The sequence below is a fragment of the Ptychodera flava genome, chromosome 6 (genome assembly GCF_041260155.1).
Source record: "Ptychodera flava strain L36383 chromosome 6, AS_Pfla_20210202, whole genome shotgun sequence".
Taxonomy (NCBI): Eukaryota; Metazoa; Hemichordata; class Enteropneusta; family Ptychoderidae; genus Ptychodera; species Ptychodera flava.
Window position 1 is genome coordinate 8,414,522 of NC_091933.1, and position 20,590 is coordinate 8,435,111.

Below are 20,590 nucleotides of genomic sequence, written 5' to 3' on the forward strand. Positions count from 1 at the left end.
GACTTTTCCTGCTCACCGACACAGCATATTCCTCAATTCCTAGTTCTTGCATTTGTACTTGTCTGCATTGAGAAATGAAATAGTCTTCATTCTTTGATTTATTTTGGAAATTGGATCCAAATTATCAATTTGTCCGGAGATAATGCTGATGGACAACCTAACCCTTTACTGTGTCTTGTGCTTTATGGTGTCTCTTTGTCATATACATGTATGTTTTTCAAGTATATACCAGTATGCCATATTGCCCGTTTTGTTATCCACTCTCCCAACGTTTTTACAGAATCAGGATACTGAGCAATATATCTGGCCTCTCGAATGATACAAATTTGACACAAATACTGTTCAAAGAGAGTAATTAGTTCATATACCTACATTCACGTGCCTGTGTAAACCTATGGGAGGAAGCGCCCTCAGATCCGTGCATTTTTTTACGTATCACGCCCCGGCCCGGTGCCCAAATATGGGCAATCGCGTGCATTTCTGAACTAACTCAATTCTGGTTACTACGCGCGTTGCTATCCGCAAACGTTCCATTCGTACACAAAGCCAGCGAGAGATTAGGAAAACGTCTGCTCGCTCAGATTGTAGTTGCGCGTGGCAACAGTGTAGCCGCGCCGGTGACATCAGCTTATATTTCTAATTCTGGTGAAATCCTGTGTATACTAGGTGCGTGCCTGTTTAGGATAAATTTCAAGAAACTGACATTACGCCTTTGTCCTTCTTACGCCTCGATTTCAGCCTTGATCTCTGTTGGTCACGTAATAGTACGGATGTTGCTTTGCGCGTTCTAGAATTCTGCAGGTAAACAAATGACGTCATTATGTATGTCAATCCGCGACGGAAAGCGGCCATCGAATTTATGAAAAACTGACACAAATGGCGATAAATTTTTGATATCGCAGGCATTTTTATCTCCTAAACAATGCTGAATTTTATGTAAAATACATATTTATCAATCCATAAGGTATATGATAAAACCTTTACGGCCCTGATACGGCTTTTGCGGCCCTTGGTCGTACGGCGTACGGGCCCTCGCACGCTCGGGCCCTTCCGCCGTACGACCTCGGGCCGCAAAAGCCGTATCAGGGCCGTAGTTCATCTCTTTGATGATGGTACAGGAAATGTCATACAATATGCCATGATTCAACAGCTGAAAATCACACCCCATCAGATCCTTATCCCTTAAAATTTGCCCACCAGACAGTATCACTTCCCCATCAGCGAACTCAGTGAAAAGCAGTAATGAGCTAAAATCATACATGTTTCCACCCATTTGGCTTGGTTTGTTCTAACAGCTTTAGTCCATAAAAATCATGTTTTCAGTATCTATGATTTCAGGGGCCTTCAAATGTTCGGCTTTTTATTAAAATGCACCAAATGGGACATATTGTGCTTCACTAGTTTTAACCAACTTGATCTGATGGTGAAATATGAATTTGGCAGGAAAGTTGTCACGACAAAAATTTGCAAAGTTGATCTTACTTTTTAACTGTGCAAATAGAATCTACATTTATATAGTTCCTTTTCTTAGTAATTTGCAACATTTTCAGATGTTTCAGATGTTCATGGTGTTTTCCCTCCATTAATTACTTCAACCAGTACTTACTGTGGTGAAAGCTTTGTTACTGCATATAGAACTGCACAAATGACAGCAGCTGCAGCTCACACACAGTTGGGAGAAATCTCTTTTTTGGGGGAGTGTGTTCATCGTTGTGGCTTGCGGTTGACATGCAATTTTTATAGTGTCCAGCTTGACCATGGCAGTAAAAATCTGTATCATCATTTCTGATTGATTATTACATTTATTTTTACATATTAAGGTAGTATGCACCTTGAAAGTGAAAGACTTAAGCTTTTGCTCAAACTTTCCTCAGAGAAGCTTTCAAGCATTCTCTATTCAAAATCAAGAATAAAAATCGGAGGTCACCATGCAAATTTTGGTGCCTGATAAACAAATTACCCAAGATTTACTGATATTTGAAATTCGAAATGGCCGAAATCCCTGTGTTAATTTTATGAAGAAAAGTAAAATTTTTGATTTTCAAAAAACTAACTAAGACAGTGAAAAGTTTTCTTATGCCAAGAGCTTTAAAATGAACCCTGACAAGTGGTAGATCAGAAAAGAATTGTAAAAGTTTGATCGTCCAAATATCTGTCCCCGAGGTGCATTCTACATTAATGATGAAACTTTGATATCATCAGGCGCACACTGTATTGACATCTTCATTTATCATTAGAAACTCTGCTTTTTTTGGCCAATAGGTAAAAGTAATGAGATGGACCTACCAGATTCACGGCAGTATTGTGTTGAGGGTCTGGCTGAAGCCGAGGCGTGTGGTGACATTGAAATCCAGGCAGAGTTCTTGCTTCTAGGGGCCATGATTGACTTGCATGAAGGAAGAAGTCTAGATGATATCAAGCAAGTGTTGCAGGTGAGGAAAAACATGTCAGAGTGAGACAACCAGATTTAATAATTCTCCTTGAGTTAAAGAAAGAGTAATGTTCTCCCCTGTTCACTACTTAATTGATCACGAGGTAAAATTTCTTGTGTAATTTGACTTGGCAATGCTCTATACGAAAGGTAGAGAATACAGGATGTATACATGTGGAGTATTTTTGTATTTGTATGTGCGTATGTGTGTCATGGTGTGGCAAGACAAGGGGAAATCAAGGGCTGAGTATCTTAGAATGAACCAAACCTTCATGATTACAGTATCTGTCAGGCCTTGGACTGTCTGTCTTCCCTTGCTATGAACATGTTGATTGTTACAGTGTCTACAGCTAAAAGTCATCAAGGTTGTAAACAGCATCCAATGACAGCCTAGGTCATTAGACAGAGCATCACTGGACTACACATCCCCGTATTGGACTCTGCATCCACAGATATCAACTTATTGTTCAACAAAACACAATAGATTACAGGAGAAGGTGTATAATAATGATATTTTTGGCATATTTACATTGCAACAATCACTACAAACTATTTCCTACAACCATGCATCGGCAAAAATGTTGTCTGCTGTATTGCCAAGATCTGACTAATACTCGCTTTGTGAGAAGAACATCCTAGAGCAGTTTCAATGACTTACGTGATAACTGATTTGATGTATTCAGTATCAAAAGATTTCTATGGCCTGTGCAAATGTTATCAGTGTAAACAGTTGTAAAATTTTTATGTTATTATGTCATGTCTGACAGTAGGAAAGTCATTATGTGTACAGTATGTGTGTATGATGGTACGGTATCAGCTGAAAGAAAGAGTCTCACTATGCTCATATAAAGAAAGGATATTAGTTTAAAGCAATATTCAGTATTTATGAGCAAAGCAAATTATATTTCTTGTTTTTCCCACTAAAAACTTGCAGAAGTCACAGAGCTGAGATGTTTTAAAGTTACCATGATTATCTGTTAAGACTTATTTCTGTTGCCTGTATCTTTTTACATGAAACGTGAACAGTACTGCCATCAGCCGTCAAGTTCAAGTTGTGTTTTGGCATTGAACTTGTCATGTTTATGTTTTACCTTTTAATGGACAAAAGGATGTCCTAACTAAAATTGGCTTTTATCAGTGGAAATGATTTAAATAAACCAAATTTTTTGTTTGTTTCTTGTCAAACTAGGATGTGGTGGAGATGCTGAGAAACCTTCAAACCATGTCTACTGTTGGTCAGTTTATTCTGGCAGTGGCTATAGTACAGTTGACAGACCTGGAAACTCTGTCAGCACCCAGCTATGAAAAAGAGAAAGGGGAACCAATCAGCAAGCAGACTCTCAACAACTACGGGCATGCCCAGAATATCATACTCAACCAGGTAAAGATAGCAAAATGTGAAGTACCGTAAAAACCCTATTAATTCGACCCCTCTATTAGTTCGACCACCCTATTTTTTTCTCAAAACATAGTTTTATTTCACCCTTCTATCAGTTTGACCACCAATGGAAATTAGGACTTTCTAAATCTCTAGTAATTTGACCAACCAATCATTACTTTCTGTTTTGAACATTTAACATAAAATACACAGAACAATACAATGTAAAATACAGAATGTCTAAGTTGAGACTTCAAGAATGTAATGTTTATATGTTACGATCATCCAAGATGGTAAGCATATCACTTATAAACTGTCAAAAAAGCTGAAATCCCTAATAATTCAACCACTTTGGCTTTGTCAATTTTCTAATAATTTAACATTTTAAAATTGTAATTTTTTTTTTTTTGATCGAATTGATAAACAGAGTTTTTATGGTGTCTGTCAGTGTGTTCAGATCACCTTACCCAAAGCACAATATTCACTCAAAAGGCATTATTTTCACTGGCAGTAATTCACAAATGTTGACATTCTCATACACTACCTACATTTGTATCAGTCTAAGAGATTTCACCACTCTTTGAGCCACCTCTTGTGCATGTACACTCACATTACATCGATCTTATGAAAGTATTCGTGGTTTTTAAAGTTTTGGCAATGTAGATCAGCATAGGCATTTTCAAGTTGACCGAGATCAATCACAGTCCTCTATAATCAAGTCAGGATCACCGAGGATCTACAACCAGTATTTTCAAACTGCGCTCTCGTCACTTTTTACCACTGCTGTCAGAACAGTGAGTGCCATTTATGTGACCTGAACCAGTACCATGTGTAGAAACATGACAAAGAGAATGAAAAACAAAGAACTGCTTAATTTTAGTTTTAAGTCATCAGTGATTATCATTTTATACTGGGTTAAGTGGAAAAAATCATCTTTACATGCAAAGCTATGCAGGCTACAATGCTGATCATTGCCCCACATTGACTGAAAGATCATCGAGTGACAGATCTCTCAGTGAATGCCTCATGTACCATCTGTACATTTATGTATAAGAACAGGAAATGTCATATTAAAAGGGCACCCTGTAGGCATCCTTTTCAAGGTCATCATCCATGTGTGGCCCTTATTTGCATAATGCCATTCATCATTCTTTTTCAAAAAAGTTAAACAGGAACTTCCGCATAAAAGCCAGATTATTGCAAATCTATGCGATTGTAAAAAACCCATGCTACTGATCGGACGTGCCGTGTTTTGTCCCAGAATCCCACAATTTTTCCATGTTTCAGGCGTTCTTTGTCAATGAATATTGCATATGATGTCTGTGAATATATAGTGACTGAACTTGAGTTATAAAATAAACTGACAAAATGTTCTCTCTTTTGTCAGAGAACGCATATGTTTCAAAATGTGTTCCCAGTACAACCATTTGACCCCTTTTGGATATGTCACGGAAGTGCCCATCATGATTAGGCAAATTTTTCATACGGTCAAAGCAATGCTATGAGAATTCAAAAACTCCCGCCCAGTGTATACAATGGCTGCGTCATCAGTAATTCCCCTATTGCCCACGGTCCTGTAACTGCCCATTTAAAGCGTTTTGGCTGCTGTATGCAGTAAAATAATGAGATCATTACTGATCGAACATGTAGAAATGCAAAACGTACATGTTTCATACATGTAAACTAATGTATACTTTTCCATGCAAAGATACATGCAAAAATTATGTGGTCTTGTCTCATAAACACACATAAATGTGACCAAGTCTTTTGAAAATCAATGTAACACAAAATTTGATCTGTTTTACATAAAAGTAATAATGCCTTGAAATATCCACGTTAACGTCTTTAGACTTGCTAGACTCACATCACAGTTTGTTCACTGATGGTCTCTCCTTTTTCTCAGATGATGCTGTTTGGTGAGCAGATAGAACACAGAGCAGCCAGCCAATACTATTCGTCCCCTAACAATCCGCTGCGTAACATCTACCTCAGCCATGTAGTATACTTGGCTAAGATCAAACTGAGGATTGGTTATACACTAGCCCGAGATGCGGCCAGACTGCAAGCAAAATACGCAAAGAAGTAAGTTATTTGGAATCAGGATGTGTTAGCATTTGTTGCTCCTAAGAGGGAAAGACTGCATCGATCTAGTCCACACTGTATGGCTTTCAAAATTTTAGTTTGGTCTGATCCAAGCAAAGGGAGAACTGATCCAGTTCTCAAACATTAAAGTTTCTGGAAGTAACCTGGACCCCTAAATATGGTAAGAGTCAGTTGACAGAAAATTATGGGATATCCTATAACTCTCAATTTTCAATTGCTCGATTGACGTGCAAGTTGTTGTAAAATTTTCCTCATGTATTATTTCTAACTCGAAAATATGGGGGGGGGGGCATATTTCGAGTGTCAATCTCAAAGCTCTCTGAGTGCAGAGGGAGTAAAACAAATTTCGCACATTCTTCTAAAAAAGAATGCGCCTCAAGGATGGCTATAATCTACTGAATTCAGGTGCTACCACTTGTGGAAGCTCAATTTGAAGCTCGATCGAGTAACCTTAAGTTTTTACCAACTTATTTTGAGGTATGTAAGAGTACTTTAAACAGCTTACTCCAAGTTCCAAAACTGAAAAAAAATCAGACTTATAAGTCCGAGTACTCAGACTTTAATATGCTGAGTAAAACTGCTTTGTACGTGGACTTGTGTACGCCATGCACACGACCTACAGGGACTTGAATACGTCAAGTAACACTTGTTTATAGACAAGCAATGCTGGAAAAGCACAAGAAAATATTCGGTTTTGTGATAAGAATGGGCAAAAGGTGCATACAAAACGATCTGTCTGTGCATGTACAATTGTATGTATATATAGGTACATGTATTTCTCAGCGTATACAGGTCCAAGTAAGCAGTTATACTCGGCATATGCAAGTCTGAGTACTTGGATTGGACTTTTAAGTCAGAATTGGTTTTGGAACTCGGAGCATATGGTTTGAAAGACTCTAATATACCGGTATTTTTTGTGAACATAGAAAATTTTATTTTTTCCCCCCAGAGTAAACACAGTGATGGCCGCCATTTTGAATTTTCAAGTGTCAGTAAATATCGGGTAATTTGTTTCTCTACTACCAAAGTTTGCACTATGACCCTGATTTTTATTCTTGATTTCGAGAGGCAATGGTATGAAGTGTGGTAAAGGAAAGTTGAAGTCTTTAAATTTCCAGGCACAAACTACCTAGTTTCCTAAAGTTAAGAAATGTAATTTTTTTTAATACTTGAGATTTTATTTCTCTCTCCTTGATCTGTTGTCTTCATCCAGGAGTCTTGGAGAAAAATCTGCTGATATTTGGATAGAATGTGCTGCTGTTCTGGGCACAGCATTAGAACTCTCTAATGTGGCAGCGATAAAAGAGCCAAGTCTTGAAGCGGAAATTCTTCTAACCCTCGGCAAGTAACAGACCCATGCAGCCATACCTGCAAAAGCCACTGTTTTTACTCATAACATCCTAAAAGGCGACCCCATTGACTTCAAATTACGTATCAATGATTTCTAGAGGAATTTTAAAGATTGAATAAAGTCTCCAGTATAATCTGAATACACATATGCTAATGGCATAGTGCCAGATCCAAGGAGTATGAGTGTTTGCATCTGATAATGAGTTGTTATTGTCTGATTTACTTAATCAAACAATATTCATTTATACCCTTTGCATAAATAAATACAAAACATGTTGTTTTCAAAATAAAACTTTATTCCTCAATTTCATGTCAACAAAGTCCAGCAAAGGTAGAAGTTTTGTAGTTTGCATAAGGGAAACAAAATTTAGTTTCTGATGAACGCTAATATATAACTGTAATACGTGTTGTGTGTAATTTGTACTAAAGATGAAAAACAACTCACTCGCCTGTTACTCTCAATGGTGAGCAACCACAATTCAAATTTACAGAGAGAGACAAGGAGATATTAGGTCAATTTTCAAATGAGAAGGGAACAGATAATCAAACAGACAGACACGGTCACAAACATAATGAGTGCCAGAGTGGGTTAAATATTTCCCCTCATCTACTTGAGCCAATGAACATGTCAGTGCAGAATGTTCTTGTATTGATGGATGTCACTGGTTTTTTTCAACAGGTAAAGTACAGAGACAGCTGTATGAGTGTGGGGCCTACCAAGCCAGGGCAGTTGGAAGCACTCTGGTACAGGCAATCAACATCAGTTACAATGCCAACCATGATCTAGGGTAAGGAATCTAATAGTTAAACTCTGCACTAAAACGCCATAATGGAACTTTGTATTATAATCAGCAATTACTGTCACTGTATTGTTACACACAGAGTATTTGCACCCAGATGCAATTTATACCATGGTTGTGACCATAGAGCATGGAAGCCATAGATTTCAACTAGAACTAAGGTACCAGCACATTAAGTCGGTTTTGTTTCCTGATGGAAAAATATATTGTGATTTAGTATAAACCACTCAAGATGTGCAGTCATCCAGAAATTTGCGGTGAATATAAAATGTAAATGTACACAACAGGCTTTATATGTCAATACCAATTGAAGAAAGGAAAAGAGAGATATACACATTTGTATGCTCTCAGCTATGGGTAGCAATATGTAGCATGTTATTATAGCCTCTCTGACTCTCTCCATTCCAACCTCTCTGACTCTCTCCGTTCAAACCTTCCCATTTTCTTTTCAATCACCGAACACGCAGTTTGATACGTCAAGCTTATTTGGAATTAGCGTTGTTGTACCTGTCCAGTGATGCGCAAACCAAACCTCCAACAAGTGAGAGTACTGCTGATAAAGAGGTCGCTACCCCATCACAGAAAAAGGTAAATTTACAATTTAATCTGTAAGGTCTCAGATGAACACAAAGGAACAGATTTTCTTGTCACAAGTGACACAAAGCTTTCCTTCAAAAAGTAACATGCAAGCTAGACTACTACTTTCATACTCTATCAAGATCCACCCTGACGACTGTGCCCAGACATCCCATGAATACTTTTTAGCTCATATTTGGTTTTATATATAATTACCAAAAAGAGCTTATATGATGAGTCGGTGGCATCTATATGTCTGTATGTATGTGGGTGTGTATGTGCGGATGTATGTCCGTCACACACAAAGGCTCCCGTACCGCCAAAGCTACCGTCTCAGTATTTGGTGTACAGGTAGATGCAGGGGTTGGGATGTGAATTTGTTCAAACGAACACGTCAGTGTCAAAAATGTGCAAATTAGGTAAGAAAAAGGGAAATCCTGCAAATGTGCAGGATTGGTTGCAGTAACTGAATCAGCCCACACATCTGAATAAGAGGATTTTGACCTTTAACCTATTTGTATGCAGGGTACCTATTATGTTTGGGAATGGTAGCAGTAACTGAAACAGCTAATTGGTCATTTCCTGTCATTGTTTATGAACTATGACATATTAACAGACCAGCTGAAACCATGGATGTCTATTTTTGTACATCCATGGTTGAAAGATTCTCTGCTATGCATGTTGCTAAAGTTGACCTTCAGTACCTAAAGTTTCAGACCTTATTTACTTTTGTCATTCTTGTTTTTCTGGTTTAAATATTTCTTGTTGTCTTTCTGGTTGTACTGTGCAGAAATTGTCATAACATCAACGTATAATTTTCCTGCACTGAACAGATAGAAACAACACTTATTGTTGATCTTTGGTATGCACCAATTCTGATCAAATTTGAGCGACACCGTATAATTGCGGTATTTTATTAAATTTTAGCTCAGACAAAATAATAAATCTTCAGGTATATAAATACTTTTAAACACATGCACACACTTGCATAATTTTTTTTAATTCCAGATAAATTTAATATTAAACTCTTTATCTTAGGTCTACAGCTGCTCACCAATCAATTAAAAATATCTGATTTTTATCAAATTCTTTACAGTGCATATACATATCAATCATAATAAAAGCAATTGCGATTCTTTTCGTAACACCAGAAGGGATCCACATCACTGACTGTTGTGCCACCTAAATCCAGTTATCATTTATTTTCATGGATTTAGGAATCATATATTAGTAAAATGCTGCAGAATCCCTGTACAATGTCTATAGAAATGTCTTTTAAGGTGGTTCAAAGTGATCCTCAGAGACAATATTGTTTCTGTCTTGTCGCTTTCAAAATAGAATACAACAATGACATTTTTTGGGATGTCATGAGATCGGACACCAAGAAAGACTTGATTGTATCAGAATTTCTTCATCCCCATAGTTCAGCATGTAAGCTTTTGCTGTGGCCAGCTGTGGCTGATGCTTTTCAAGTGTCTTCAATTGTTGCCAAATGCCACTCACACTCTGTCTCTATATTATGTTAGCTGTTTTTAGTCCCTGCGGACGCAATCCAGCAGGGACTTATAGATTGGGTCCCGTCCATCCGTCCGACAGCATCCGGTTTTCTTTCACCCCTGAGGCGATTTTTTTTCAAACTGTCTGCAAGGATAAAGTACTGTGGCATACATATGCATGTCAATTTAGTTTGTGATATGATCCACTATGGCAGCCGGGTGGCCATTTTGTTGCAAATTTTTCATGTTTTTGAACCATAACCCAACTATCCCTGAACCGATTTCGTTCACTGTTGGTACACAGATAAAGTACTATGGCACATATATGGATGTCAATTTATTTTATGATACGATCCAATATGGCCGCCAGGCGGCTATTTCTTTGCGATTTTTTCATGTTTTTGAATCATAACTTAACTATCCCTGAACCAATTTCGTTCAATATTAGTACACAGATAAAGTACTATGGCATGTATATGCCTGTCAATGTATTTCGCGATACAATTCAATATGGCCACCAGGCAGCCATTTTGTTGAGATTTTTTCATGTTTTTGAACCATAACTCAACAGATTTCATTCAAACATGGCACACAGACATTGTATTGTAGTGTGCATGTGCATGTCAATTAATGGTGCGAGCAGGGAGTGTGTCATCAGCGATGACTTGTTGTTTCAGACCACAAGTGCTCAGGAAGGCGAGCGTCTGTTTCAGTAGTAGTATAGACAAGAAAGAAAGCGTTGACACGCTCTTTGTCACTATGAAGGTGAATGAAATAAAATTCAATGTAATAATGCCATCAAACAAATGGCATAGATCTACCACTAAATACCTCTTACATTTATTGTCCATATTTGTAATCTGCTAATTGAAGTTTAGTGTTAAGTTTTACCATAGACCCTCGAGAAAAATGGTTTTACTTGTGCAAGCTATTACCTTCAGCAACCATTTTAGTGGCTATAATTCGTCCATGGTGCAGTTTATGCTCATTGATATTTAACTTCCACCCGTGACCTACCAAATACTGAAATTCAAAAAACGGCGGTGATTTTGATCTGTTTAGATTTTCACAGTGATACGTGTATATTCAACTGTAATGGAAGACCCGTCAAGTACATAATGGGGATTGGTGGTACAAATTTAGATTAAGTGAAGGGTTGAATTAACTCTGTTATATAGATTGGTGTGGTTATCTGCCCAGTTGCTGAGTGACGTTACATGCAGACATTTCTCATACATGTAAGTTATCACAAATAGGAGGGGGTCATAGATTAAATGCAATAACCTTTCTATTTATCAGCTCTCTAAACACTCTTTCCCTGGATAATGTCCACAAGAAAGGAAAAATTTCATGTGCACCTTTTCAGAATTGAGAATTTGTCCTACAGGTAGTTGTACAAGCTCTCCTCATAATGGCACATACCCTGACAGCAGACTCTGCAAATAAACATGATATAACATGTCTGGTCATCTTCCTCAAACAAACCCTGAAAGTATTAATGAATTTTGACCCACTGTTGTCAAATTCTTGATGGGTATGATTGTGATTACCTTTCTCATTCATTCTACAGTGTGGTGCAGTTTCTGAACTACTTTAATGCAGATATCGTATGACAGCTGACAATTATAATGATGTGTCTCAGGATTAATACAAATCCACATGCTTGTGGTACCTCTGGACAAATTTAAATATCATTTGGGCTGACAATTTAATAAGTGATATGATTGATGATTAACATGTCCTGGCTCTTCATAGTTATACTGCAAAACTTCAGCATACTATTTGTCTGACACAAAAGCATCTACTGATTGAAATGTCTCCTAATTTGGTTCATTCATAGAAAGTTTACGTGAATATTATTTTACATGTACAACTCAATGATAGTTACCCATAATTAGTTGTAGATTTTCATAAATCCTTCACTATGCACTTGAGACATGAATTTTTTTTATTTTTGTTTTATTTTTTGCAATAGTTTATCATGACAGTGAGTGCACTAATTTTTCATCATGTTTTTCTAAAAATTACACCATTTCTATTGATTTATAATATATCTCAACAGTTTCTGTCTGTGGTATTTTCAATTGATTTTTCTTTTAAATGACAGGGGATGAACTGCATTTCAGGATTATTTTCAGCTGTTACATTTTTACTTTCCATTGTTGCTGATCCATTCTTTTTAAGTGTTGATGAAGCTTGGGAAATAAGCCCAACAGCTGCTGCTCCGGCATGCATTTTTGACCTTCGTTTGTGAAAGAAAACTTTTTTTGTGTTTTGTTGGGGTTTTTTTTTGTTTTTTGGGGGGTTTTTTGGGGGTTTTTTTGGGGGTGGGATCCATAACAGAATGGTTTTATTAAAGATAGGGGCCGAGTGTTAGACAATACTAGTAGTATGATTTAAGTGTTGATGAAGCTTGGAAAATAAGCCAAATAGCTGCTGCTACGGCATGTATTTTTGACCTTCGTTTGTGAAAGAAAACTTTTTTTTGTGTTTTGTTTTTGTTTTGTTTTTTTGTTTTTGGGTTTTTTTTTTTTGGGGGGGAGGGGGGTCCATAACAGAATGGTTTTATTAAAGATAGGGGCCGAGTGTTAGACAATACTAGTAGTATGATTTATATTTAAATTCTACATGCAAATTTTCTGCGCCATCTCCTATACAGTTATTGTATGGCATTGTCGAATGTTTTCTTTCAACCAACAAGAAATACCATTCAACATTTTCTGCTCCTCTCAAGGTTAAGGGCACAATGTCCTTTTGTAAATATAACTAATAAATCATGACTTGATGTGTGATAACATTTAATGAAGCAACAGAAACATCACACAGTGATTTCTAATCAAGTCAAATAATGTTCAAAAACCCTTGTGAAAATATTGTCTTGCAAGAGGTAGTAGTATAGCTTCTGATGAAGTTTCTCTTTAGCTTCTGATGAAGTTTCTCTTTCAAGTGATTGAGTGCCTCATTTTCAAGATCAGCTTGTTTATTAAAGGGACAAAGTCGGCCATTTTTCATGAATTTTGTTTGATACAAGATACTACTTATATTGTTTGACATGTGAAAGATACTGAGTGAATGGGTGACCATGCATATATTCAACCCCGGTTTTAGAGACGATAAACATAACCATCACGAAAATGAATTAATGGTCATGACCATTAATTCATTTTTGCAATGGTTTAATTGATCGTGTCTAAAACCGATGAAGTGATGCTTCAAATTGTGTCAGGTTTCCTTTCTCAGTCTACTCAACGAAACTATCAATAAGTTATGTTAATTCCATTTTGAATGTACACATGCAAGAAGAAAATGATGTTAAATGTGATATTATTGATACATCATTATGGTATATCACTATCATAGTATAACATCAATAGTACATTCATTATTGACCAAAATACAATAAGGATGTGATTGAAATTCATTTTGGTTTTGCTCTGCTTAATACCTATCTGCAGACTCCCAGCAAAGTATCCCGCAGCAGCACTAAGGCATCTCTCAGAAGCCAGAAGAGCGACCGTGACGTGATGCGGGAGAAGAACCATGAACGCAACGCTGCATGGCTTGCTATTCGGGCCGCCACCACAGCCTCAGTGGCACAACGCACCAAGTCCCTAATGGTTGGCGATCCCCAGCTCACCTCGCTGAAGCTTACAAGCAAAATCCGACAGCTTGTGCCAGAGTTTGCAGTCATGGATTTGGTGGGCGGACAGACAGCAAAGCCCATCGCACCAAAGCCAGGTACTAGATACTGAGTTAATCTGGACCACAAAAAGTCCAAAATTGACCAAAAAAGTTTAGAAATCCCATTCAGTTAAGGGAGCAGCGGAATTATTCAAGTTGTTGATGTATTCTAAGATGAACAAACTATCAGATTAGCATTTTTTTTTCAAAAAATCTTACTAAACCTTTTTTGAGGCTAACTAGGTTTGATACCACTGGCAAAAGGTGTGGAGCAGGTGTCAATACAGGTATGCTATTCATATTGTAATGATATGGCATGACTGTAGGTATAACAGCAAACTTCAACAGAATCCACTCAAAATAAAATTGACTTGTTACTGTAAATCTAGTTCAGTATAGTCTAATGAACACGTAGGTAATTTTCTTGAAAAAATATGATATTTATCTCAGTTAACTATCTCTGTGAAAGACCAGAAAAACTGTCTTGAAAACTAAGTCATATACTTGTATTTCAACTAAAATGTAACAATCTCTGCCATCTTTGATTGACAGAGACTCACAGTAAAGGTCTGGAACCAGTTCAGGAAGGCACCCAACACAGCAGTGATGCAGAGTCGGCACAGTCTGAAGACGACACTGTTCTGAAAGCTCTGAAGTCTGGTTTGGACATCAGTTGGATCCATGTCCTTGGCTACAGCTCCATCCTGCAGCGTCTATGCAATACCACCACTTTAGGCATCGCATCAGATGGATACAGTCTTCAGAATGGCGGCATCGTTAGTCTAGGCACCGGATTTGAGTTTGGATATGCCAACCCATCTGGACAGGATGGCGGTGTCAACCACGATGTCATTCGACTTCCCCTGATGTGCGGTGGGATGGCCCTGCGACAGGCTATGCTTCACCAGTTCCTGGCTGAAAACCTACCCCAGTATACCAGTGAGTGCTGCGCCATAGCCCCGCCTAGCTCACTGAATCTCAAGTGGCAAGGACCAGCCACTCAGCTGAGCATTCCGGTCAAGAAGTATGAAGAGAATGTGTACATGGCACCAGAGTCAGCAGAGACAGAGACCATTCCAAACATAGTCAAGAAGACTGATGCTGCAGTTGCAGCAGAAACTCTTGAAAAGACAGTGGTTGGCAGCTCAGAGAACGAAATCTCCATCCAGTGGTACCAGCCAGCCATGGAGGATTCTCCAGATTACGACACCAATGGGGTTATTTTGGTTCATGCAACCAACAAAGAAGAGAAGAAATCCAAATCTTCAAGCTCACTGGTTCCTTCAGCTATCGCTGGAAAGATGTGGCTGTCTCTGCCACAGCTGATTGAGCTTCATGCTAAGTTAGCTGTGGTCAGACAAAAGGCAGAGATCTCTTTGGCAGAGCAGCCCAAACCACCATCACAGACGCCTAGCTCAAGCAAACAGCCAAGTAGAAAGACCAAGAGAACAACACGAATCACCCAACTTTCTGCTAAGGTGAAGAAAGATGAAAATCTTGAGGTAAGCCCAGCACCTCTAAGCTAGCAACACCACACCACTTGAAATTACCCAAAAGTCTCCTTGATTTTTACCCTTGAAGGTTGCAAGCCTAATAACTTATTCTTTACACCTTATTAGCAATAATGTGAAGAATGCTGTTAAAGTTTAAAAATCACCTTCAAATGACCAAAACAAAAGTCAAGTCAAGTCAAGATACTTTTGGAAGCAAATATTGACCAACTGAAGTGGTCATTCTCTAAGAAAAGCTAGCATGTAAATTTCTTCGTCATATCCATTGGAAAAAATCAATATTTTTTCTTTGACAAAATGGGTGCAAATAGTTTCCCTATTTTTCCTTGCACTACTGTGTATGTCTGACGACGCAGTGATTGGGTTTTTTTACAAAAGCTACTATAGACTATAGTCTATAGAAGCTATTGGGATGGGTATCCGTCCGGCGTCCGTCGTCAGTCTGTATGTATGTATGTATGTATGTATGTATGTATGTATGTATGTCCGTTTGTGAGGCGTCCGTCCACTCAAATATCTTGAGAACCGCAGTACTTACTGATTTGATATTTGTTGTGTAGATGAAAAATATGATTTTGAGAAACTATTTTTTTAATTTTTTGATATTGTTGAAAATAGGCAAATTAATGCCAAAAAAGGTGTTCTTGGTAAAAAATCTTCTTCTTCATAACCGCTGGTCAGACAGCTTTGTTATTTGGTATACAGGTCCCTAGGGATAACCCAACTTAGATTTGTTCAAATTGTGATGAAATATGCAAATGTGTATTTTTAAGGAATTTTTTTGTCATTTTTGGTCAAAGTTTGACTTACATTGTATGTAATTCTTGTACTGTATAAACCCTATCAATTCACCCAGAAAAAATAATTAATATGATTTTAAAGAATTGAATTAATTAGGAAATCATCAAAGCCAAAATAATTTTAGTGTGGAATTATCAGAAAGTTCAACTTTTTTTGACAGTTCATAGTGAATTGAGGATTAAAACATGTAAAGGCAACTTTCCTGAATCCCAACTTTGATATATTCTGAACCACCATTTATGTTATCTAAAAGAAATTGTTCATAATAGTTTGTCATGATAGGGTGGTCAAATAAATAGAGATAGAGAAAGTTCTAATTTCCATTTATGGTTGACTTGGTAAGGATAAAATAGGATTACTTTTTGAGGAAAAAAATAGAGTGGTCAATTAAGAGAGTGGTCAAAGTGATAGGGTTTTTATGGTAAAGCTGGGCTGTAAGATTCTCATGTGCTATTTATAGCAATTATGCAATCTGTGTAAACAGTGCAATGAAAGTGTAACATGATTCCTTATAATGCTTTTGATGACCTTGAACTTCTTAAGTTTGAAACATTTGTCTCTTCAGTGTGCTTTCTCTGAGTAGTACAGTCTAAACTTATTCAACAGAACTTACTTACAATGTTAATTGAACGTTAAAATAGTATGTGCTTGGTTAATAGGATGAAAATACTGATATTACCAAAAGATAACCAGCTCAAGATTCTTTATAACCTGACAGATATGCTGTTTTTTTATGACGTAAATCTTGATTTAAGCAAGTCTTGTTTACTTTGATTAGAATGTAATTAACTCTCGTTTATTTGCTATTATACACTAATTAGTCTGATGAAATATGCAAATCTGTATTTTTACAAATTTTTTCCATTTTTTGGTCAGGCAATCCTGAAATGAGCTATCAAAGATATCCACCTTCTTCATCAATACATGTGTCACAAAAGGTTATTCTCTACATAACACAGCAGAGCTCTGTCAACTGTTGAGTCGCTTGTTTTTTCAAAACCGCTGGTCAGACAGCTTCAATATTTGGTTTAAATGTCCCTAGGATGACCTTAGTGAGATAATTTCATACAGTCAGGAAATACTTAATTTTGTATCCATGTCTATAGTAGCTTCAGGGACTTTGGCCCTATGTTTTTGAGAACAAAACTGACAAATGTATTTCAAATCATTCAAAACAGGAAGAGAGAAAAGCATATTTTCAAAATTTGTAAAGCTAGTCAATAAATTTGTCTATGGATAGGAGGCCTGTCAGTCCTCACTGAAGTATCTCCAGAGGTACAAATTATAATGAATCATGGGATACATGTATCTGCAATAATGTGAACACAACCAAAACATTTTCAGCTCAGAAATAGATGTGATTTGTAGTAAGGCCAAAGTAATTAAATTCTTTGTTTTGCGTCCACTCTAAATGGGAAAAGGTACGCGTCTAAGCGGCTGAAAAACACACACAAGAAAATTAACACAATGTAATTTGATTGCAGCAAATAACAATTGTAACAAAATTTTCGTTCAGAAAAGCTAAGCGGTCATGTCCTAAATTTCCTATTCAAATACACTGTGTGTGTTTTTCATGAAAAACTAAAAAACCTAGGCGGGTTGGGACGCAAAACAAAGAATTTAATTGATTTGTAGTAATGAACATGTCCAACACTAGCGCTAGTGTGTGTATGTATGTATGTATATATGTATTTATGTATGTATGTACATATGTTAAATGTGTAGTTATATGTACTTTGTATGTATGTATGTATGTATGTATGTATGTATGTATGTTTTTATGTATGTATGTATGTATGTATGTATGTAAGTATGTACTATGTATGTTTGTATGTATGTATGTTTGTATGTATGTATGTATGTATGTATGTTGAGTGTGTATTTATATGTACTTTTGTATGTATGTATGTTGAATATGTGTATTTATATGTACTTTTATATGTATGTATGTATGTTGTTATTTATATGTGTATGTATGTATGTTTGTATGTATGTATGTATGTATGTATGTATGTATGTATGTATGTTTGTATATATATATGTATGTATGTATGTATGTATGTATGTATGTATGTTGAATGTGTATTTATCTGTACGTTTATATGCATATAATTATGTTTGTATCTATGTATGTTTGTATATATGTATGTTTGTATGTATGTATGTATGTATGACATCACTAAAGTAGCATCACACATTTTGAATGTTTCATTGGATTAGTGTTAACATAATGTTCCATTTCATATTTTAGGCATTGCTAAAGCAGTGTATCTCTGATATTCACACACTTCTGAAATCCAAACAGGATTCAGAGAAACCAATCGAGGTAAGTTTTCTCATATTTTTCAGCCACATTTTGTTGAAAATAATTGCATAATATGGGAATTTTGTTGGTATGTTAAAGCATGGATGACCAGTCTGTGGTCCTTTATGACTAGACGTAGGAGTGAAAAAAACAATAGTACTCTAGATTTCCCATATTCAGACCAACCATAGATAGAATATGTTTTGTAATGGTGCCAGCCAGCTGTTTTGTAATGTGAGAAGAATTCTGTTAATGGGAGTTTTGGAATGTTTTTGTACTACTTTCTATTTTTGTTCGTTTTGTCAACAGATTCCATTCCCAGTGGCACTGATCAACATATATAATGTTGAACAGCTGTTTGATCCAAGTTACGGTGACTGGATGAAGAACAACGCAGCAGTCTTTAAGTGGATATCCCAGATACTACCTTAAGACTGATCACAATGACAAACAGAACGCAGATTGTACTTTTATTGATTTGTGAGAAACATTAACTCCATGGTTAATCCCAAATTTATTGCAGAATTGTTGCAGTGTCAATATTGATTCACATTTATGCTGGTGAATGCTGTCACTTCCATTCACAAGATCTCGATGATTTACATGTTTTTAGCATGTAACCACTATTCTCAATGATGACAACTTTTCATCAATACTGAACATCCAAGTTATTCTTTCATTACATAATTATCTATCCGTCCAATTCATCGGTTTTTTAAAGGTTTATTATGTGTTAAAAGACCAAAAGAGCAACATATATAATGTTGAACAGCTGTTTGATCCAGGTTACGGTGACTGGATGAAGAACAACGCAGCAGTCTTTAAGTGGATATCCCAGATACTACCTTAAGACTGATCACAATGACAAACAGAACGCAGATTGTACTTTTATTGATTTGTGAGAAACATTAACTCCATGATTAATCCCAAATTTATTGCAGAATTGTTGCAGTATCAATATTGATTCACATTCATGCTGATGAATGCTGTCACTTCCATTCACAAGGTCTCAGTGATTTACATGTTTTTAGCATTTAACCACTATTCTCAATTATGACAACTTTTCATCGATACTGAACACCCCAGTGATTCTTTAATTACATAATTATCTATCCATCCAATTCATCAGTTTTTTAAAGGTTTATTATGTGTTAAAAGACCTAAAGTTATGTCTGACCAAGGTTCAGTATTGTATAAATATTCGAATTCATCAAATTATTCATTTAACCTATGGTAGAATAATGTTACTTTTGGCTGACTTTATTCGTTTCTATGATACCGTGATTTATTAATGCATTGTTTGTATAAAATTTGAAAGTTTTGATTGAGTTGCAAAGTCACTGTTTTTTTCAAATGTCTGAGGGAGATGTGATGTGTAAATATTGCACTTTCTACACTTTGGATGTTGGAAAATAAATGAGTCGTTTGATTGAAAGTGAGGAAGTATTACTTCAATAGCTCATTTCATCTGCTTACGTTTGTTTACAAATCCTTGTCCTTGACGTCACAGTGCCTGCAAATGATACACTAGGCTAAACAGAATGAAGTGACAGTTTGGCAAGGCTGTTCCAAAGTTGTAGAGCCAGCAGTTGAACCATTTGATTCTCGATCTGCAAATGAATAAATACTGCACTCGCATTACATTACACGCCGCTGCATTTACAAAATCATTGAAAGTGGTTCAAGTGGGAGATAATTCACAAAAGAGTTGTGAAGTTGGGAATATTTGATGTGCTGAGTGATGACAGGCATTTTAAATTTAGATTTATGATATCCGCTGAGATTTTTGGACATCATGTGATCAGCATGACATGTTTATGTCATACTTACCTTGTGTCATGCTGGAAGTTTGATGAGTGTGACATATTATGACCAGTTCATGTATGACTCACTGAATGTAGGCCAAATATCAAAGCTGAATTCTCTGAATTTGAACAATTACAACATTGATAAAATGACTGGTGTTTACCTCAGTCATTGTATGTATGGTAAGCCCAAAGTTTGTGTATAGCATACACCAGAATAGATGAACACCTTTTTCAGTAATATTTGCTCCCATACCATGTTTCTAAAGCATTCCTTTTGGCGCGTAGTGTTAGTAGTATGCTATTCATTAACACTTTGATCTACGTTGAAAATTGAAAAAATTATTATTTGT

At 36.6% G+C, this 20,590-nt stretch overlaps 1 protein-coding gene across 1 annotated transcript in view; it reads left to right on the forward strand.

The window, feature by feature from the left end:
• LOC139134752 (cilia- and flagella-associated protein 54-like) overlaps window positions 1-19,867 on the forward strand; it is a 41,236-nt gene extending 21,369 nt beyond the window's left edge. The window contains exons 7-16 of the mRNA XM_070701777.1: window positions 2,263-2,432; window positions 3,621-3,812; window positions 5,713-5,891; window positions 7,126-7,253; window positions 7,942-8,050; window positions 8,530-8,650; window positions 13,590-13,872; window positions 14,368-15,317; window positions 18,379-18,453; window positions 18,742-19,867. Of these exons, the coding sequence (XP_070557878.1) occupies window positions 2,263-2,432; window positions 3,621-3,812; window positions 5,713-5,891; window positions 7,126-7,253; window positions 7,942-8,050; window positions 8,530-8,650; window positions 13,590-13,872; window positions 14,368-15,317; window positions 18,379-18,453; window positions 18,742-18,864 (2,330 nt within the window). The 3' untranslated portion in view covers window positions 18,865-19,867. The remainder of the gene's footprint in view (window positions 1-2,262; window positions 2,433-3,620; window positions 3,813-5,712; window positions 5,892-7,125; window positions 7,254-7,941; window positions 8,051-8,529; window positions 8,651-13,589; window positions 13,873-14,367; window positions 15,318-18,378; window positions 18,454-18,741) is intronic.
• The last annotated feature ends 723 nt before the right edge of the window (window positions 19,868-20,590 follow it).